We start from the raw sequence: 22926 nt of genomic DNA on the forward strand, positions 1-22926 counted from the left end.
AATATCACAAATCCAATCCTCAGCATTCCTGACAACCACACATACAGAGCATAGCAAAGGTCATCAGACAGCAATTAAAAGCAATTCAATTGGCTGAAATTGGACCTCCCTACTGCAGAAGCATTGAGACACTTATATTGCCCCAAGGTTATCCTGTCAGTATAGTTAGCAACTCATGTATCAGATTAAATGTCTATTACATGTTACACTGTCAGGATATAAAAAAACAACAGAATCAAGACAGTGAAATGCCACAATTTGTAGCAATAGCAACATACTTGGCAAAGCTTGGGTGTTATTGTCTCCATTTTGACAACGTTCTCCAAAAGTAAATGGCAGACAATGGCACACACAATGATCTTCTGTTGTAGCATTTGAATTACACGTTCCTCCATTTAGGCATGTGCATTTGCTACAGTAGTCCATTGTTGGAGACAAAGTAGAGTTTGTGGGCATTGGATGAGATGTAATTGGCAATGTAGGATTAGCAGAGCTGACAGGATGAATTTTAGCTGAAGTAGTTTCAACGGATGGATACAAAGTTGTTGGTCTTTTCTTTTTGAGTGTGGTGGATGAAATAAGGGGTTTGGTAGAAGATCTATCAGGCTGAGGCTGAGTGCTTTCGTTTGGCTTGGAACTGGTGGATCTTTGAGGAACAGAAACACTGTGTGATGTCGATTGAGCTGGCAAAGAGCCTTCCTTTGGGGTGGTCATCAAATGCGATTGAGATGGGCTGGTTCTGTGAGCCGGGAAGACTGAAATAGGCATGGAAGAAGGTTTTTGGCTGCCAATAGATGAATCAAAGGGGGAGGTTGAAGAATGCGAAGTAGCCACATTAGCAGTGACATTGGATGAGGTGCTGGTCACAGTGGAAGGTTGCTGAGATGGCAATGTGGCTTCAGATGTGGTAGTCGATTGAAAAGCAGAGGGAGAAAATTGCTCAGTAACAATTGGCAGTCGCTTTGAAGTGAAACCAGAAGAAAATGATCTTGATGATGAAACAGAGCTTGACCTTTTAGTTGCTGTGATGGGTGCCAACTGTGTAGATTTGACATGGACACCCGCTGAGGTCGCTGTTGGTTGAATGTGTATTGCTGTGGTATGTGATGAACTCTCCTGTGTTGGAATGTCATGGACTGTTGATACAGTCTGAGGTACTGAGGATATTTGTGAATGTGTAGGTAGATTCTCTGATGATGAAGCACTGTTGGATGCTACTTGTGTCGTCATCCGATTGGCTACTGATGAAGTCTCAGTGATTAATGATACTTGTACAGAGTGTGGCATTGTGTGTGCTGATTTCTCAGTAATGAATGGTAGGATTGTAGTTGTTTGATGTTGTTCCGATGAGGCCTCAGACACTGATGAGGCATGTGATGGCAGTGTACCTGTTTCAGATGAACTTGTGGTGCCAGCTGATACATTTGTTGATGCTAGATCGGTTTGAAGTGAGGTCTCTGTCACTGAGGACAACAGTGTTGAAGGTGTATGGAATTCTGATGAAGACTCAGGTGTTGAAGGTACTTGCGTTGCCATTGCAGTTTTTGATGATCCGCGAGTCATTGTTTGATGGGATTGTGAGGAATAATTTGTTACTGATGACAGCTGTGAGATTTTGGAACTGGTTTCTGAAACAAATTCAGTTTGTGATGATACTTGTGTCACGGTTGGCTGGGGTTGTGAAGAAGACTGAGATACAGATGTATGTGTTGTTGTTGGACTGGGTTCTGGTGAATTCTCAGTTATAGATGACACTCGTGTTGCTGTTGGGGTGCTCACTTCAGATGATTCAGTAACCACTGATACTTGTGCCATTTTAGTATGCGTTGCTGAAGAAAATTCAGTTATCAACGATACTGGTGTGTTTGTTTGCTGCGTTTCTGCTGAAGATTGAGCTACAGATGACAGTTGTGAGGTTACTGGACTGGTTTCTGAAGGAGACTGAGTTTGTGATGATACTTGTACCACTGTTGGATGGGATTGTGAAGGGGACTGAGATACAGATGACTGTGTTGCTTGTGTATGACTGATTTCTGACGTAGATGCACTTATTGATGATCCATGTGGTGTTGAATGGGTTTCTGATGAGGATTCTGCTATTGATGAAGGTTGTATTGTTGCTGGATGTGTCTCTGATGAAGAGATTGTTGCTGACACCTGTGTTGGTGTGGAATGCATTTCTGATGTGGCTTCAGTTGTCATTGATATGTTTGTTATTGCTGGATGGCTTTCTGATGCATTCTCTGTCATTGAAGACATTTGTGATGTTGTTGAAGCAGCTTCTGGGGAAGATTCAGTTCTGAATGACAACTGTGTCATTGTTGGTTCTGTTTTTGATGAAGATTCAGTTATCAGTGAAACTGGAGAGTTTGTTGGACCTGTTTCTGATGAACTCTCAGTCATCGATGAAACTTGTGAAATTGTTGGCTGGTGAGGTGGTGAAGATTCAGTTATAGACGACACATGTGTTGTTGTTGAACTGGTTTCTGATGAAATCTCAGTCAGTGATGTTTTCTCTGTTGTTGATGCAGTGGTTTCTACTGAGGACCCAGTTAGTGAGGATACTTGTGTCATTTCTGCATGTGTTGTTGATGAACGTTCAGTTAACAATGATACTGGTGTATTTGCTGGATGGGTTACAGCTGATGATTCATCTGCAGCTGACAGTTGTGTGGAGGCAGGACTGGTTTCTGAAGGAGACTCAGTTTTTGCAGATACTTGTGTCACTGTTGGGTGGGATTGTGAAGAAGACTCAGTTATAGATGACAGTTGCACTGATGTTTGACTGATTTCTAATGTAGATGCACTTATTGATGGGCCGTGTGGTGTTGAATGGGTTTCTGATGAGGATTCTGATATTGATGATTGTTGTATTGTTGTTGGATGTGTCTCTGATGAAGACAATGTTGTTGCTGACACTTGTGTGGGTGTGGAATGCATTTCTGATGTGGCTTCAGTTGTCATTGATATGTTTGTTATTGTTGGATGGCTTTCTGCTGAATTCTCCGTCATTGAAGACATTTGTGAGGTTGTTGATGCAGCTTCCGGTGAAGATTCAGTTCTGGATGACAACTGTGTCATTGTTGGTTCTGTTTTTGATGAAGATTCAGTTATCAGTGAAACTGGGAAGTTTGTTGGTTCTGTTTCTGAAGATGTCTCAGTGATCGATGAAACTTGTGAAATTGTTGACTGGTGCTCTGATGAAGACTCAGTTATAGACGACACGTTTGCTGTTGGTGAACTGGATTCTGAGGAAGTCACAGTCATTGATGACTTTTGTGCTGCTGTTGCTGTGGTTTCTATCGAGGACCCAGTTAGCAATGATACTTGTGTCATTTCTGTTGAAGGTTCAGTTACCAATGATACTGGTGTGTTTGCTGGGTGGGTTACACCTGAAGATTCAGCTACAGTTGACAGTTGTGTGGAGCCAGGACTGGTTTCTGAAGGAAACTCAGTTTTTGAGGATACTTGTGTCACAGTTGGATGGGATTTTGAAGAAGACTCAGTTATGGATGAAAATTGCACTGATGTTTGACTAATTTCTAATGTAGATGCACTTATTGATGATCCATGTTGTGCTGAATGTGTTTCTGGTGAAGACTCAGTTATAGACGACACATTTGCTGTTGTGGACCTGGTTTCTGAGGAAATCTCAGTCATTGCTGACTTTTGTGTTCCTGTTGCTGTGGTTTCTTCTGAGGAAGCAGTGACTGATGATACTTGTGTCATTTCTGTATGTCTTGCTGATGAAGTTTCAGTTATCAATGACACTGGTGTGTTTGTTTGCTGTGTTTCTGCTGAAGATTGAGCTACAGATGACAGTTGTGAGGTTACTGGACTGGTTTCTGAAGGAGACTGAGTTTGTGATGATACTTGTACCACTGTTGGATGGGATTGTGAAGGGGACTGAGATACAGATGACTGTGTTGCTTGTGTATGACTGATTTCTGACGTAGATGCACTTATTGATGATCCATGTGGTGTTGAATGGGTTTCTGATGAGGATTCTGCTATTGATGAAGGTTGTATTGTTGCTGGATGTGTCTCTGATGAAGAGATTGTTGCTGACACCTGTGTTGGTGTGGAATGCATTTCTGATGTGGCTTCAGTTGTCATTGATATGTTTGTTATTGCTGGATGGCTTTTTGATGCATTCTCTGTCATTGAAGACATTTGTGATGTTGTTGAAGCAGCTTCTGGGGAAGATTCAGTTCTGAATGACAACTGTGTCATTGTTGGTTCTGTTTTTGATGAAGATTCAGTTATCAGTGAAACTGGAGAGTTTGTTGGACCTGTTTCTGATGAACTCTCAGTCATCGATGAAACTTGTGAAATTGTTGGCTGGTGAGGTGGTGAAGATTCAGTTATAGACGACACATGTGTTGTTGTTGAACTGGTTTCTGATGAAATCTCAGTCAGTGATGTTTTCTCTGTTGCTGATGCAGTGGTTTCTACTGAGGACCCAGTTAGCGAGGATACTTGTGTCATTTCTGCATGTGTTGTTGATGAACGTTCAGTTAACAATGATACTGGTGTATTTGCTGGATGGGTTACAGCTGATGATTCAGCTACAGCTGACAGTTGTGTGGAGGCAGGACTGGTTTCTGAAGGAGACTCAGTTTTTGCAGATACTTGTGTCACTGTTGGGTGGGATTGTGAAGAAGACTCAGTTATAGATGACAGTTGCACTGATGTTTGACTGATTTCTAATGTAGATGCACTTATGGATGGGCCGTGTGGTGTTGAATGGGTTTCTGATGAGGATTCTGATATTGATGATTGTTGTATTGTTGTTGGATGTGTCTCTGATGAAGACAATGTTGTTGCTGACACTTGTGTGGGTGTGGAATGCATTTCTGATGTGGCTTCAGTTGTCATTGATATGTTTGTTATTGTTGGATGGCTTTCTGCTGAATTCTCCGTCATTGAAGACATTTGTGATGTTGTTGAAGCAGCTTCCGGTGAAGATTCAGTTCTGGATGACAACTGTGTCATTGTTGGTTCTGTTTTTGATGAAGATTCAGTTATCAGTGAAACTGGGAAGTTTGTTGGTTCTGTTTCTGAAGATGTCTCAGTGATCGATGAAACTTGTGAAATTGTTGACTGGTGCTCTGACGAAGACTCAGTTATAGACGACACGTTTGCTGTTGGTGAACTGGATTCTGAGGAAGTCACAGTCATTGATGACTTTTGTGCTGCTGTTGCTGTGGTTTCTATCGAGGACCCAGTTAGCAATGATACTTGTGTCATTTCTGTTGAAGGTTCAGTTACCAATGATACTGGTGTGTTTGCTGGGAGGGTTACACCTGAAGATTCAGCTACAGTTGACAGTTGAGTGGAGGCAGGACTGGTTTCTGAAGGAGACTCAGTTTTTGAGGATACTTGTGTCACAGTTGGATGGGATTGTGAAGAAGACTCAGTTATGGATGAAAATTGCACTGATGTTTGACTAATTTCTAATGTAGATGCACTTATTGATGATCCATGTGGTGTTGAATGTGTTTCTGGTGAAGACTCAGTTATAGATGACACATTTGCTGTTGTGGACCTGGATTCTGAGGAAATCTCAGTCATTGCTGACTTTCGTGTTCCTGTTGCTGTGGTTTCTTCTGAGGAAGCAGTGAGTGATGATACTTGTGTCATTTCTGTATGTCTTGCTGATGAAGTTTCAGTTATCAATGACACTGGTGTGTTTGTTTGCTGAGTTTCTGCTGAAGATTGAGCTACAGATGACAGTTGTGAGGTTACTGGACTGGTTTCTGAAGGAGACTGAGTTTGTGATGATACTTGTACCACTGTTGGATGGGATTGTGAAGGGGACTGAGATACAGATGACTGTGTTGCTTGTGTATGACTGATTTCTGACGTAGATGCACTTATTGATGATCCATGTGGTGTTGAATGGGTTTCTGATGAGGATTCTGCTATTGATGAAGGTTGTATTGTTGCTGGATGTGTCTCTGATGAAGAGATTGTTGCTGACACCTGTGTTGATGTGGAATGCATTTCTGATGTGGCTTCAGTTGTCATTGATATGTTTGTTATTGCTGGATGGCTTTCTGATGCATTCTCTGTCATTGAAGACATTTGTGATGTTGTTGAAGCAGCTTCTGGGGAAGATTCAGTTCTGAATGACAACTGTGTCATTGTTGGTTCTGTTTTTGATGAAGATTCAGTTATCAGTGAAACTGGAGAGTTTGTTGGACCTGTTTCTGATGAACTCTCAGTCATCGATGAAACTTGTGAAATTGTTGGCTGGTGAGGTGGTGAAGATTCAGTTATAGACGACACATGTGTTGTTGTTGAACTGGTTTCTGATGAAATCTCAGTCAGTGATGTTTTCTCTGTTGCTGATGCAGTGGTTTCTACTGAGGACCCAGTTAGCGAGGATACTTGTGTCATTTCTGCATGTGTTGTTGATGAACGTTCAGTTAACAATGATACTGGTGTATTTGCTGGATGGGTTACAGCTGATGATTCAGCTACAGCTGACAGTTGTGTGGAGGCAGGACTGGTTTCTGAAGGAGACTCAGTTTTTGCAGATACTTGTGTCACTGTTGGGTGGGATTGTGAAGAAGACTCAGTTATAGATGACAGTTGCACTGATGTTTGACTGATTTCTAATGTAGATGCACTTATTGATGGGCCGTGTGGTGTTGAATGGGTTTCTGATGAGGATTCTGATATTGATGATTGTTGTATTGTTGTTGGATGTGTCTCTGATGAAGACAATGTTGTTGCTGACACTTGTGTGGGTGTGGAATGCATTTCTGATGTGGCTTCAGTTGTCATTGATATGTTTGTTATTGTTGGATGGCTTTCTGCTGAATTCTCCGTCATTGAAGACATTTGTGAGGTTGTTGAAGCAGCTTCCGGTGAAGATTCAGTTCTGGATGACAACTGTGTCATTGTTGGTTCTGTTTTTGATGAAGATTCAGTTATCAGTGATGTGGAGAGTTTGTTGGTTCTGTTTCTGGAGAAGTCTCAGTGATCGATGAAACCTGTGAAATTGTTGACTGGTGCTCTGACGAAGACTCAGTTATAGACGACACGTTTGCTGTTGGTGAACTGGATTCTGAGGAAGTCACAGTCATTGATGACTTTTGTGCTGCTGTTGCTGTGGTTTCTATCGAGGACCCAGTTAGCAATGATACTTGTGTCATTTCTGTTGAAGGTTCAGTTACCAATGATACTGGTGTGTTTGCTGGGTGGGTTACACCTGAAGATTCAGCTACAGTTGACAGTTGTGTGGAGCCAGGACTGGTTTCTGAAGGAAACTCAGTTTTTGAGGATACTTGTGTCACAGTTGGATGGGATTGTGAAGAAGACTCAGTTATGGATGAAAATTGCACTGATGTTTGACTAATTTCTAATGTAGATGCACTTATTGATGATCCATGTGTGTTGAATGTGTTTCTGGCGAAGACTCAGTTATAGACGACACATTTGCTGTTGTGGACCTGGATTCTGAGGAAATCTCAGTCATTGCTGACTTTTGTGTTCCTGTTGCTGTGGTTTCTTCTGAGGAAGCAGTGACTGATGATACTTGTGTCATTTCTGTATGTCTTGCTGATGAAGTTTCAGTTATCAATGACACTGGTGTGTTTGTTTGCTGTGTTTCTGCTGAAGATTGAGCTACAGATGACAGTTGTGAGGTTACTGGACTGGTTTCTGAAGGAGACTGAGTTTGTGATGATACTTGTACCACTGTTGGATGGGATTGTGAAGGGGACTGAGATACAGATGACTGTGTTGCTTGTGTATGACTGATTTCTGATGTAGATGCACTTATTGATGATCCATGTGGTGTTGAATGGGTTTCTGATGAGGATTCTGCTATTGATGAAGGTTGTATTGTTGCTGGATGTGTCTCTGATGAAGACATTGTTGCTGACACCTGTGTTGGTGTGGAATGCATTTCTGATGTGGCTTCAGTTGTCATTGATATGTTTGTTATTGCTGGATGGCTTTCTGATGCATTCTCTGTCATTGAAGACATTTGTGATGTTGTTGAAGCAGCTTCTGGGGAAGATTCAGTTCTGGATGACAACTGTGTCATTGTTGGTTCTGTTTTTGATGAAGATTCAGTTATCAGTGAAACTGGAGAGTTTGTTGGACCTGTTTCTGATGAACTCTCAGTCATCGATGAAACTTGTGAAATTGTTGGCTGGTGAGGTGGTGAAGATTCAGTTATAGACGACACATGTGTTGTTGTTGAACTGGTTTCTGATGAAATCTCAGTCAGTGATGTTTTCTCTGTTGCTGATGCAGTGGTTTCTACTGAGGACCCAGTTAGCGAGGATACTTGTGTCATTTCTGCATGTGTTGTTGATGAACGTTCAGTTAACAATGATACTGGTGTATTTGCTGGATGGGTTACAGCTGATGATTCAGCTACAGCTGACAGTTGTGTGGAGGCAGGACTGGTTTCTGAAGGAGACTCAGTTTTTGCAGATACTTGTGTCACTGTTGGGTGGGATTGTGAAGAAGACTCAGTTATAGATGACAGTTGCACTGATGTTTGACTGATTTCTAATGTAGATGCACTTATTGATGGGCCATGTGGTGTTGAATGGGTTTCTGATGAGGATTCTGATATTGATGATTGTTGTATTGTTGTTGGATGTGTCTCTGATGAAGACAATGTTGTTGCTGACACTTGTGTGGGTGTGGAATGCATTTCTGATGTGGCTTCAGTTGTCATTGATATGTTTGTTATTGTTGGATGGCTTTCTGCTGAATTCTCCGTCATTGAAGACATTTGTGATGTTGTTGAAGCAGCTTCCGGTGAAGATTCAGTTCTGGATGACAACTGTGTCATTGTTGGTTCTGTTTTTGATGAAGATTCAGTTATCAGTGAAACTGGGAAGTTTGTTGGTTCTGTTTCTGAAGATGTCTCAGTGATCGATGAAACTTGTGAAATTGTTGACTGGTGCTCTGACGAAGACTCAGTTATAGACGACACGTTTGCTGTTGGTGAACTGGATTCTGAGGAAGTCACAGTCATTGATGACTTTTGTGCTGCTGTTGCTGTGGTTTCTATCGAGGACCCAGTTAGCAATGATACTTGTGTCATTTCTGTTGAAGGTTCAGTTACCAATGATACTGGTGTGTTTGCTGGGTGGGTTACACCTGAAGATTCAGCTACAGTTGACAGTTGTAGTGGAGGCCAGGACTGGTTTCTGAAGGAGACTGAGTTTGTGATGATACTTGTGTCACAGTTGGATGGGATTGTGAAGAAGACTCAGTTATGGATGAAAATTGCACTGATGTTTGACTAATTTCTAATGTAGATGCACTTATTGATGATCCATGTGGTGTTGAATGTGTTTCTGGTGAAGACTCAGTTATAGACGACACATTTGCTGTTGTGGACCTGGATTCTGAGGAAATCTCAGTCATTGCTGACTTTTGTGTTCCTGTTGCTGTGGTTTCTTCTGAGGAAGCAGTGAGTGATGATACTTGTGTCATTTCTGTATGTCTTGCTGATGAAGTTTCAGTTATCAATGACACTGGTGTGTTTGTTTGCTGAGTTTCTGCTGAAGATTGAGCTACAGATGACAGTTGTGAGGTTACTGGACTGGTTTCTGAAGGAGACTGAGTTTGTGATGATACTTGTACCACTGTTGGATGGGATTGTGAAGGGGACTGAGATACAGATGACTGTGTTGCTTGTGTATGACTGATTTCTGACGTAGATGCACTTATTGATGATCCATGTGGTGTTGAATGGGTTTCTGATGAGGATTCTGCTATTGATGAAGGTTGTATTGTTGCTGGATGTGTCTCTGATGAAGAGATTGTTGCTGACACCTGTGTTGGTGTGGAATGCATTTCTGATGTGGCTTCAGTTGTCATTGATATGTTTGTTATTGCTGGATGGCTTTCTGATGCATTCTCTGTCATTGAAGACATTTGTGATGTTGTTGAAGCAGCTTCTGGGGAAGATTCAGTTCTGAATGACAACTGTGTCATTGTTGGTTCTGTTTTTGATGAAGATTCAGTTATCAGTGAAACTGGAGAGTTTGTTGGACCTGTTTCTGATGAACTCTCAGTCATCGATGAAACTTGTGAAATTGTTGGCTGGTGAGGTGGTGAAGATTCAGTTATAGACGACACATGTGTTGTTGTTGAACTGGTTTCTGATGAAATCTCAGTCAGTGATGTTTTCTCTGTTGCTGATGCAGTGGTTTCTACTGAGGACCCAGTTAGCGAGGATACTTGTGTCATTTCTGCATGTGTTGTTGATGAACGTTCAGTTAACAATGATACTGGTGTATTTGCTGGATGGGTTACAGCTGATGATTCAGCTACAGCTGACAGTTGTGTGGAGGCAGGACTGGTTTCTGAAGGAGACTCAGTTTTTGCAGATACTTGTGTCACTGTTGGGTGGGATTGTGAAGAAGACTCAGTTATAGATGACAGTTGCACTGATGTTTGACTGATTTCTAATGTAGATGCACTTATTGATGGGCCGTGTGGTGTTGAATGGGTTTCTGATGAGGATTCTGATATTGATGATTGTTGTATTGTTGTTGGATGTGTCTCTGATGAAGACAATGTTGTTGCTGACACTTGTGTGGGTGTGGAATGCATTTCTGATGTGGCTTCAGTTGTCATTGATATGTTTGTTATTGTTGGATGGCTTTCTGCTGAATTCTCCGTCATTGAAGACATTTGTGAGGTTGTTGATGCAGCTTCCGGTGAAGATTCAGTTCTGGATGACAACTGTGTCATTGTTGGTTCTGTTTTTGATGAAGATTCAGTTATCAGTGAATGTGGAGAGTTTGTTGGTTCTGTTTCTGGAGAAGTCTCAGTGATCGATGAAACCTGTGAAATTGTTGACTGGTGCTCTGACGAAGACTCAGTTATAGACGACACGTTTGCTGTTGGTGAACTGGATTCTGAGGAAGTCACAGTCATTGATGACTTTTGTGCTGCTGTTGCTGTGGTTTCTATCGAGGACCCAGTTAGCAATGATACTTGTGTCATTTCTGTTGAAGGTTCAGTTACCAATGATACTGGTGTGTTTGCTGGGTGGGTTACACCTGAAGATTCAGCTACAGTTGACAGTTGTGTGGAGCCAGGACTGGTTTCTGAAGGAAACTCAGTTTTTGAGGATACTTGTGTCACAGTTGGATGGGATTGTGAAGAAGACTCAGTTATGGATGAAAATTGCACTGATGTTTGACTAATTTCTAATGTAGATGCACTTATTGATGATCCATGTGGTGCTGAATGTGTTTCTGGTGAAGACTCAGTTATAGACGACACATTTGCTGTTGTGGAACTGGATTCTGAGGAAATCTCAGTCATTGCTGACTTTTGTGTTCCTGTTGCTGTGGTTTCTTCTGAGGAAGCAGTGACTGATGATACTTGTGTCATTTCTGTATGTCTTGCTGATGAAGTTTCAGTTATCAATGACACTGGTGTGTTTGTTTGCTGCGTTTCTGCTGAAGATTGAGCTACAGATGACAGTTGTGAGGTTACTGGACTGGTTTCTGAAGGAGACTGAGTTTGTGATGATACTTGTACCACTGTTGGATGGGATTGTGAAGGGGACTGAGATACAGATGACTGTGTTGCTTGTGTATGACTGATTTCTGACGTAGATGCACTTATTGATGATCCTTGTGGTGTTGAATGGGTTTCTGATGAGGATTCTGCTATTGATGAAGGTTGTATTGTTGCTGGATGTGTCTCTGATGAAGACATTGTTGCTGACACCTGTGTTGGTGTGGAATGCATTTCTGATGTGGCTTCAGTTGTCATTGATATGTTTGTTATTGCTGGATGGCTTTCTGATGCATTCTCTGTCATTGAAGACATTTGTGATGTTGTTGAAGCAGCTTCTGGGGAAGATTCAGTTCTGAATGACAACTGTGTCATTGTTGGTTCTGTTTTTGATGAAGATTCAGTTATCAGTGAAACTGGAGAGTTTGTTGGACCTGTTTCTGATGAACTCTCAGTCATCGATGAAACTTGTGAAATTGTTGGCTGGTGAGGTGGTGAAGATTCAGTTATAGACGACACATGTGTTGTTGTTGAACTGGTTTCTGATGAAATCTCAGTCAGTGATGTTTTCTCTGTTGCTGATGCAGTGGTTTCTACTGAGGACCCAGTTAGCGAGGATACTTGTGTCATTTCTGCATGTGTTGTTGATGAACGTTCAGTTAACAATGATACTGGTGTATTTGCTGGATGGGTTACAGCTGATGATTCAGCTACAGCTGACAGTTGTGTGGAGGCAGGACTGGTTTCTGAAGGAGACTCAGTTTTTGCAGATACTTGTGTCACTGTTGGGTGGGATTGTGAAGAAGACTCAGTTATAGATGACAGTTGCACTGATGTTTGACTGATTTCTAATGTAGATGCACTTATTGATGGGCCGTGTGGTGTTGAATGGGTTTCTGATGAGGATTCTGATATTGATGATTGTTGTATTGTTGTTGGATGTGTCTCTGATGAAGACAATGTTGTTGCTGACACTTGTGTGGGTGTGGAATGCATTTCTGATGTGGCTTCAGTTGTCATTGATATGTTTGTTATTGTTGGATGGCTTTCTGCTGAATTCTCCGTCATTGAAGACATTTGTGATGTTGTTGAAGCAGCTTCCGGTGAAGATTCAGTTCTGGATGACAACTGTGTCATTGTTGGTTCTGTTTTTGATGAAGATTCAGTTATCAGTGAAACTGGGAAGTTTGTTGGTTCTGTTTCTGAAGATGTCTCAGTGATCGATGAAACTTGTGAAATTGTTGACTGGTGCTCTGACGAAGACTCAGTTATAGACGACACGTTTGCTGTTGGTGAACTGGATTCTGAGGAAGTCACAGTCATTGATGACTTTTGTGCTGCTGTTGCTGTGGTTTCTATCGAGGACCCAGTTAGCAATGATACTTGTGTCATTTCTGTTGAAGGTTCAGTTACCAATGATACTGGTGTGTTTGCTGGGTGGGTTACACCTGAAGATTCAGCTACAGTTGACAGTTGTGTGGAGCCAGGACTGGTTTCTGAAGGAAACTCAGTTTTTGAGGATACTTGTGTCACAGTTGGATGGGATTGTGAAGAAGACTCAGTTATGGATGAAAATTGCACTGATGTTTGACTAATTTCTAATGTAGATGCACTTATTGATGATCCATGTGGTGTTGAATGTGTTTCTGGCGAAGACTCAGTTATAGACGACACATTTGCTGTTGTGGAACTGGATTCTGAGGAAATCTCAGTCATTGCTGACTTTTGTGTTCCTGTTGCTGTGGTTTCTTCTGAGGAAGCAGTGAGTGATGATACTTGTGTCATTTCTGTATGTCTTGCTGATGAAGTTTCAGTTATCAATGACACTGGTGTGTTTGTTTGCTGAGTTTCTGCTGAAGATTGAGCTACAGATGACAGTTTTGAGGTTACTGGACTGGTTTCTGAAGGAGACTGAGTTTGTGATGATACTTGTACCACTGTTGGATGGGATTGTGAAGGGGACTGAGATACAGATGACTGTGTTGCTTGTGTATGACTGATTTCTGACGTAGATGCACTTATTGATGATCCATGTGGTGTTGAATGGGTTTCTGATGAGGATTCTGCTATTGATGAAGGTTGTATTGTTGCTGGATGTGTCTCTAATGAAGAGATTGTTGCTGACACCTGTGTTGGTGTGGAATGCATTTCTGATGTGGCTTCAGTTGTCATTGATATGTTTGTTATTGCTGGATGGCTTTCTGATGCATTCTCTGTCATTGAAGACATTTGTGATGTTGTTGAAGCAGCTTCTGGGGAAGATTCAGTTCTGAATGACAACTGTGTCATTGTTGGTTCTGTTTTTGATGAAGATTCAGTTATCAGTGAAACTGGAGAGTTTGTTGGACCTGTTTCTGATGAACTCTCAGTCATCGATGAAACTTGTGAAATTGTTGGCTGGTGAGGTGGTGAAGATTCAGTTATAGACGACACATGTGTTGTTGTTGAACTGGTTTCTGATGAAATCTCAGTCAGTGATGTTTTCTCTGTTGCTGATGCAGTGGTTTCTACTGAGGACCCAGTTAGCGAGGATACTTGTGTCATTTCTGCATGTGTTGTTGATGAACGTTCAGTTAACAATGATACTGGTGTATTTGCTGGGTGGGTTACACCTGAAGATTCAGCTACAGTTGACAGTTGTGTGGAGCCAGGACTGGTTCTGAAGGAGACTGAGTTTGTGATGATACTTGTACCACTGTTGGATGGGATTGTGAAGGGGACTGAGATACAGATGACTGTGTTGCTTGTGTATGACTGATTTCTGACGTAGATGCACTTATTGATGATCCATGTGGTGTTGAATGGGTTTCTGATGAGGATTCTGCTATTGATGAAGGTTGTATTGTTGCTGGATGTGTCTCTGATGAAGAGATTGTTGCTGACACCTGTGTTGGTGTGGAATGCATTTCTGATGTGGCTTCAGTTGTCATTGATATGTTTGTTATTGCTGGATGGCTTTCTGATGCATTCTCTGTCATTGAAGACATTTGTGATGTTGTTGAAGCAGCTTCTGGGGAAGATTCAGTTCTGAATGACAACTGTGTCATTGTTGGTTCTGTTTTTGATGAAGATTCAGTTATCAGTGAAACTGGAGAGTTTGTTGGACCTGTTTCTGATGAACTCTCAGTCATCGATGAAACTTGTGAAATTGTTGGCTGGTGAGGTGGTGAAGATTCAGTTATAGACGACACATGTGTTGTTGTTGAACTGGTTTCTGATGAAATCTCAGTCAGTGATGTTTTCTCTGTTGCTGATGCAGTGGTTTCTACTGAGGACCCAGTTAGCGAGGATACTTGTGTCATTTCTGCATGTGTTGTTGATGAACGTTCAGTTAACAATGATACTGGTGTATTTGCTGGATGGGTTACAGCTGATGATTCAGCTACAGCTGACAGTTGTGTGGAGGCAGGACTGGTTTCTGAAGGAGACTCAGTTTTTGCAGATACTTGTGTCACTGTTGGGTGGGATTGTGAAGAAGACTCAGTTATAGATGACAGTTGCACTGATGTTTGACTGATTTCTAATGTAGATGCACTTATTGATGGGCCGTGTGGTGTTGAAAGGGTTTCTGATGAGGATTCTGATATTGATGATTGTTGTATTGTTGTTGGATGTGTCTCTGATGAAGACAATGTTGTTGCTGACACTTGTGTGGGTGTGGAATGCATTTCTGATGTGGCTTCAGTTGTCATTGATATGTTTGTTATTGTTGGATGGCTTTCTGCTGAATTCTCCGTCATTGAAGACATTTGTGATGTTGTTGAAGCAGCTTCCGGTGAAGATTCAGTTCTGGATGACAACTGTGTCATTGTTGGTTCTGTTTTTGATGAAGATTCAGTTATCAGTGAATGTGGAGAGTTTGTTGGTTCTGTTTCTGGAGAAGTCTCAGTGATCGATGAAACCTGTGAAATTGTTGACTGGTGCTCTGACGAAGACTCAGTTATAGACGACACGTTTGCTGTTGGTGAACTGGATTCTGAGGAAGTCACAGTCATTGATGACTTTTGTGCTGCTGTTGCTGTGGTTTCTATCGAGGACCCAGTTAGCGATGATACTTGTGTCATTTCTGTTGAAGGTTCAGTTACCAATGATACTGGTGTGTTTGCTGGGTGGGTTACACCTGAAGATTCAGCTACAGTTGACAGTTGTGTGGAGCCAGGACTGGTTTCTGAAGGAAACTCAGTTTTTGAGGATACTTGTGTCACAGTTGGATGGGATTGTGAAGAAGACTCAGTTATGGATGAAAATTGCACTGATGATTGACTAATTTCTAATGTAGATGCACTTATTGATGATCCATGTGGTGTTGAATGTGTTTCTGAAGAGGATTCTGATATTGATGATTGTTGTATTGTTGTTGGATGTGTCTCTGATGAAGACAATGTTGTTGCTGACACTTGTGTGGGTGTGGAATGCATTTCTAATGTGGCTTCAGTTGTCATTGATATGTTTGTTATTGTTGGATGGCTTTCTGCTGAATTCTCCGTCATTGATGACATTTGTGAGGTTGTTGATGCAGCTTCCGGTGAAGATTCAGTTCTGGATGACAACTGTGTCATTGTTGGTTCTGTTTTTGATGAAGATTCAGTTATCAGTGAATGTGGAGAGTTTGTTGGTTCTGTTTCTGGAGAAGTCTCAGTGATCGATGAAACCTGTGAAATTGTTGACTGGTGCTCTGACGAAGACTCAGTTATAGACGACACGTTTGCTGTTGGTGAACTGGATTCTGAGGAAGTCACAGTCATTGATGACTTTTGTGCTGCTGTTGCTGTGGTTTCTATCGAGGACCCAGTTAGCAATGATACTTGTGTCATTTCTGTTGAAGGTTCAGTTACCAATGATACTGGTGTGTTTGCTGGGTGGGTTACACCTGAAGATTCAGCTACAGTTGACAGTTGTGTGGAGCCAGGACTGGTTTCTGAAGGAAACTCAGTTTTTGAGGATACTTGTGTCACAGTTGGATGGGATTGTGAAGAAGACTCAGTTATGGATGAAAATTGCACTGATGTTTGACTAATTTCTAATGTAGATGCACTTATTGATGATCCATGTGGTGTTGAATGTGTTTCTGGTGAAGACTCAGTTATAGACGACACATTTGCTGTTGTGGACCTGGATTCTGAGGAAATCTCAGTCATTGCTGACTTTTGTGTTCCTGTTGCTGTGGTTTCTTCTGAGGAAGCAGTGACTGATGATACTTGTGTCATTTCTGTATGTCTTGCTGATGAAGTTTCAGTTATCAATGACACTGGTGTGTTTGTTTGCTGAGTTTCTGCTGAAGATTGAGCTACAGATGACAGTTGTGAGGTTACTGGACTGGTTTCTGAAGGAGACTGAGTTTGTGATGATACTTGTACCACTGTTGGATGGGATTGTGAAGGGGACTGAGATACAGATGACTGTGTTGCTTGTGTATGACTGATTTCTGACGTAGATGCACTTATTGATGATCCATGTGGTGTTGAATGGGTTTCTGATGAGGATTCTGCTATTGATGAAGGTTGTATTGTTGCTGGATGTGTCTCTGATGAAGACATTGTTGCTGACACCTGTGTTGGTGTGGAATGCATTTCTGATGTGGCTTCAGTTGTCATTGATATGTTTGTTATTGCTGGATGGCTTTCTGATGCATTCTCTGTCATTGAAGACATTTGTGATGTTGTTGAAGCAGCTTCTGGGGAAGATTCAGTTCTGAATGACAACTGTGTCATTGTTGGTTCTGTTTTTGATGAAGATTCAGTTATCAGTGAAACTGGAGAGTTTGTTGGACCTGTTTCTGATGAACTCTCAGTCATCGATGAAACTTGTGAAATTGTTGGCTGGTGAGGTGGTGAAGATTCAGTTATAGACGACACATGTGTTGTTGTTGAACTGGTTTCTGATGAAATCTCAGTCAGTGATGTTTTCTCTGTTGCTGATGCAGTGGTTTCTACTGAGGACCCAGTTAGCGAGGATACTTGTGTCATTTCTGCATGTGTTGTTGATGAACGTTCAGTTAACAATGATACTGGTGTATTTGCTGGATGGGTTACAGCTGATGATTCAGCTACAGCTGACAGTTGTGTGGAGGCAGGACTGGTTTCTGAAGGAGACTCAGTTTTTGCAGATACTTGTGTCACTGTTGGGTGGGATTGTGAAGAAGACTCAGTTATAGATGACAGTTGCACTGATGTTTGACTGATTTCTAATGTAGATGCACTTATTGATGGGCCGTGTGGTGTTGAATGGGTTTCTGATGAGGATTCTGATATTGATGATTGTTGTATTGTTGTTGGATGTGTCTCTGATGAAGACAATGTTGTTGCTGACACTTGTGTGGGTGTGGAATGCATTTCTGATGTGGCTTCAGTTGTCATTGATATGTTTGTTATTGTTGGATGGCTTTCTGCTGAATTCTCCGTCATTGAAGACATTTGTGATGTTGTTGAAGCAGCTTCCGGTGAAGATTCAGTTCTGGATGACAACTGTGTCATTGTTGGTTCTGTTTTTGATGAAGATTCAGTTATCAGTGAAACTGGGAAGTTTGTTGGTTCTGTTTCTGAAGATGTCTCAGTGATCGATGAAACTTGTGAAATTGTTGACTGGTGCTCTGACGAAGACTCAGTTATAGACGACACGTTTGCTGTTGGTGAACTGGATTCTGAGGAAGTCACAGTCATTGATGACTTTTGTGCTGCTGTTGCTGTGGTTTCTATCGAGGACCCAGTTAGCGATGATACTTGTGTCATTTCTGTTGAAGGTTCAGTTACCAATGATACTGGTGTGTTTGCTGGGTGGGTTACACCTGAAGATTCAGCTACAGTTGACAGTTGTGTGGAGCCAGGACTGGTTTCTGAAGGAAACTCAGTTTTTGAGGATACTTGTGTCACAGTTGGATGGGATTGTGAAGAAGACTCAGTTATGGATGAAAATTGCACTGATGTTTGACTAATTTCTAATGTAGATGCACTTATTGATGATCCATGTGGTGTTGAATGTGTTTCTGAAGAGGATTCTGATATTGATGATTGTTGTATTGTTGTTGGATGTGTCTCTGATGAAGACAATGTTGTTGCTGACACTTGTGTGGGTGTGGAATGCATTTCTAATGTGGCTTCAGTTGTCATTGATATGTTTGTTATTGTTGGATGGCTTTCTGCTGAATTCTCCGTCATTGATGACATTTGTGAGGTTGTTGATGCAGCTTCCGGTGAAGATTCAGTTCTGGATGACAACTGTGTCATTGTTGGTTCTGTTTTTGATGAAGATTCAGTTATCAGTGAATGTGGAGAGTTTGTTGGTTCTGTTTCTGGAGAAGTCTCAGTGATCGATGAAACCTGTGAAATTGTTGACTGGTGCTCTGACGAAGACTCAGTTATAGACGACACGTTTGCTGTTGGTGAACTGGATTCTGAGGAAGTCACAGTCATTGATGACTTTTGTGCTGCTGTTGCTGTGGTTTCTATCGAGGACCCAGTTAGCAATGATACTTGTGTCATTTCTGTTGAAGGTTCAGTTACCAATGATACTGGTGTGTTTGCTGGGTGGGTTACACCTGAAGATTCAGCTACAGTTGACAGTTGTGTGGAGCCAGGACTGGTTTCTGAAGGAAACTCAGTTTTTGAGGATACTTGTGTCACAGTTGGATGGGATTGTGAAGAAGACTCAGTTATGGATGAAAATTGCACTGATGTTTGACTAATTTCTAATGTAGATGCACTTATTGATGATCCATGTGGTGTTGAATGTGTTTCTGGTGAAGACTCAGTTATAGACGACACATTTGCTGTTGTGGACCTGGATTCTGAGGAAATCTCAGTCATTGCTGACTTTTGTGTTCCTGTTGCTGTGGTTTCTTCTGAGGAAGCAGTGAGTGACGATACTTGTGTCATTTCTGTATGTCTTGCTGATGAAGTTTCAGTTATCAATGACACTGGTGTGTTTGTTTGCTGAGTTTCTGCTGAAGATTGAGCTACAGATGACAGTTGTGAGGTTACTGGACTGGTTTCTGAAGGAGACTGAGTTTGTGATGATACTTGTACCACTGTTGGATGGGATTGTGAAGGGGACTGAGATACAGATGACTGTGTTGCTTGTGTATGACTGATTTCTGACGTAGATGCACTTATTGATGATCCATGTGGTGTTGAATGGGTTTCTGATGAGGATTCTGCTATTGATGAAGGTTGTATTGTTGCTGGATGTGTCTCTGATGAAGAGATTGTTGCTGACACCTGTGTTGGTGTGGAATGCATTTCTGATGTGGCTTCAGTTGTCATTGATATGTTTGTTATTGCTGGATGGCTTTCTGATGCATTCTCTGTCATTGAAGACATTTGTGATGTTGTTGAAGCAGCTTCTGGGGAAGATTCAGTTCTGAATGACAACTGTGTCATTGTTGGTTCTGTTTTTGATGAAGATTCAGTTATCAGTGAAACTGGAGAGTTTGTTGGACCTGTTTCTGATGAACTCTCAGTCATCGATGAAACTTGTGAAATTGTTGGCTGGTGAGGTGGTGAAGATTCAGTTATAGACGACACATGTGTTGTTGTTGAACTGGTTTCTGATGAAATCTCAGTCAGTGATGTTTTCTCTGTTGCTGATGCAGTGGTTTCTACTGAGGACCCAGTTAGCGAGGATACTTGTGTCATTTCTGCATGTGTTGTTGATGAACGTTCAGTTAACAATGATACTGGTGTATTTGCTGGATGGGTTACAGCTGATGATTCAGCTACAGCTGACAGTTGTGTGGAGGCAGGACTGGTTTCTGAAGGAGACTCAGTTTTTGCAGATACTTGTGTCACTGTTGGGTGGGATTGTGAAGAAGACTCAGTTATAGATGACAGTTGCACTGATGTTTGACTGATTTCTAATGTAGATGCACTTATTGATGGGCCGTGTGGTGTTGAATGGGTTTCTGATGAGGATTCTGATATTGATGATTGTTGTATTGTTGTTGGATGTGTCTCTGATGAAGACAATGTTGTTGCTGACACTTGTGTGGGTGTGGAATGCATTTCTGATGTGGCTTCAGTTGTCATTGATATGTTTGTTATTGTTGGATGGCTTTCTGCTGAATTCTCCGTCATTGAAGACATTTGTGATGTTGTTGAAGCAGCTTCCGGTGAAGATTCAGTTCTGGATGACAACTGTGTCATTGTTGGTTCTGTTTTTGATGAAGATTCAGTTATCAGTGAAACTGGGAAGTTTGTTGGTTCTGTTTCTGAAGATGTCTCAGTGATCGATGAAACTTGTGAAATTGTTGACTGGTAATCTGACGAAGACTCAGTTATAGACGACACGTTTGCTGTTGGTGAACTGGATTCTGAGGAAGTCACAGCCATTGATGACTTTTGTGCTGCTGTTGCTGTGGTTTCTATCGAGGACCCAGTTAGCGATGATACTTGTGTCATTTCTGTTGAAGGTTCAGTTACCAATGATACTGGTGTGTTTGCTGGGTGGGTTACACCTGAAGATTCAGCTACAGTTGACAGTTGTGTGGAGCCAGGACTGGTTTCTGAAGGAAACTCAGTTTTTGAGGATACTTGTGTCACAGTTGGATGGGATTGTGAAGAAGACTCAGTTATGGATGAAAATTGCACTGATGATTGACTAATTTCTAATGTAGATGCACTTATTGATGATCCATGTGGTGTTGAATGTGTTTCTGAAGAGGATTCTGATATTGATGATTGTTGTATTGTTGTTGGATGTGTCTCTGATGAAGACAATGTTGTTGCTGACACTTGTGTGGGTGTGGAATGCATTTCTAATGTGGCTTCAGTTGTCATTGATATGTTTGTTATTGTTGGATGGCTTTCTGCTGAATTCTCCGTCATTGATGACATTTGTGATGTTGTTGAAGCAGCTTCTGGGGAAGATTCAGTTCTGAATGACAACTGTGTCATTGTTGGTTCTGTTTTTGATGAAGATTCAGTTATCAGTGAAACTGGAGAGTTTGTTGGACCTGTTTCTGATGAACTCTCAGTCATCGATGAAACTTGTGAAATTGTTGGCTGGTGAGGTGGTGAAGATTCAGTTATAGACGACACATGTGTTGTTGTTGAACTGGTTTCTGATGAAATCTCAGTCAGTGATGTTTTCTCTGTTGCTGATGCAGTGGTTTCTACTGAGGACCCAGTTAGCGAGGATACTTGTGTCATTTCTGCATGTGTTGTTGATGAACGTTCAGTTAACAATGATACTGGTGTATTTGCTGGATGGGTTACAGCTGATGATTCAGCTACAGCTGACAGTTGTGTGGAGGCAGGACTGGTTTCTGAAGGAGACTCAGTTTTTGCAGATACTTGTGTCACTGTTGGGTGGGATTGTGAAGAAGACTCAGTTATAGATGACAGTTGCACTGATGTTTGACTGATTTCTAATGTAGATGCACTTATTGATGGAGCCGTGTGGTGTTGAATGGTTTCTGATGAGGATTCTGATATTGATGATTGTTGTATTGTTGTTGGATGTGTCTCTGATGAAGACAATGTTGTTGCTGACACTTGTGTGGGTGTGGAATGCATTTCTGATGTGGCTTCAGTTGTCATTGATATGTTTGTTATTGTTGGATGGCTTTCTGCTGAATTCTCCGTCATTGATGACATTTGTGATGTTGTTGAAGCAGCTTCCGGTGAAGATTCAGTTCTGGATGACAACTGTGTCATTGTTGGTTCTGTTTTTGATGAAGATTCAGTTATCAGTGAAATGTGGAGAGTTTGTTGGTTCTGTTTCTGGTGAAGTCTCAGTGATCGATGAAACCTGTGAAATTGTTGACTGGTGCTCTGACGAAGACTCAGTTATAGACGACACGTTTGCTGTTGGTGAACTGGATTCTGAGGAAGTCACAGTCATTGATGACTTTTGTGCTGCTGTTGCTGTGGTTTCTATCGAGGACCCAGTTAGCGATGATACTTGTGTCATTTCTGTTGAAGGTTCAGTTACCAATGATACTGGTGTGTTTGATGGGTGGGTTACACCTGAAGATTCAGCTACAGTTGACAGTTGTGTGGAGCCAGGACTGGTTTCTGAAGGAAACTCAGTTTTTGAGGATACTTGTGTCACAGTTGGATGGGATTGTGAAGAAGTCTCAGGTATAGATGAAAATTGCACTGATGTTTGACTAATTTCTAATGTAGATGCACTTATTGATGATCCATGTGGTGTTGAATATGTTTCTGGCGAAGACTCAGTTATAGACGACACATTTGCTGTTGTGGAACTGGATTCTGAGGAAATCTCAGTCATTGCTGACTTTTGTGTTCCTGTTGCTGTGGTTTCTTCTGAGGAAGCAGTGAGTGACGATACTTGTGTCATTTCTGTATGTCTTGCTGATGAAGTTTCAGTTATCAATGACACTGGTGTGTTTGTTTGCTGCGTTTCTGCTGAAGATTGAGCTACAGATGACAGTTGTGAGGTTACTGGACTGGT

At 41.6% G+C, this 22926-nt stretch overlaps 2 protein-coding genes across 2 annotated transcripts in view; both read right to left on the reverse strand.

Moving 5' to 3' along the window:
* The window catches only part of LOC119951056 (serine-rich adhesin for platelets), a 35602-nt gene extending 28207 nt beyond the window's left edge, over positions 1–7395 (reverse strand). Inside the window, exon 1 of the mRNA XM_038774092.1 lies at positions 279–7395. Within this exon, the coding sequence (XP_038630020.1) occupies positions 279–6909 (6631 nt within the window). The 5' untranslated portion in view covers positions 6910–7395. The remainder of the gene's footprint in view (positions 1–278) is intronic.
* Positions 7396–9144: 1749 nt separating this feature from the next.
* LOC119951057 (mucin-17-like) lies at positions 9145–22289 on the reverse strand. Its single transcript, XM_038774093.1, has 2 exons — positions 15827–22289; positions 9145–13154 (listed from the first exon to the last, which is right to left on the reverse strand). Exons 1-2 carry the CDS (start codon positions 22161–22163, stop codon positions 9145–9147), a joined length of 10347 nt encoding a protein of 3448 aa, XP_038630021.1. The 5' UTR covers positions 22164–22289.
* Between the last annotated feature and the right edge of the window lie 637 nt (positions 22290–22926).

Source organism: Scyliorhinus canicula, chromosome 16, assembly GCF_902713615.1.
Source record: "Scyliorhinus canicula chromosome 16, sScyCan1.1, whole genome shotgun sequence".
Lineage (NCBI taxonomy): Eukaryota > Metazoa > Chordata > Chondrichthyes > Carcharhiniformes > Scyliorhinidae > Scyliorhinus > Scyliorhinus canicula.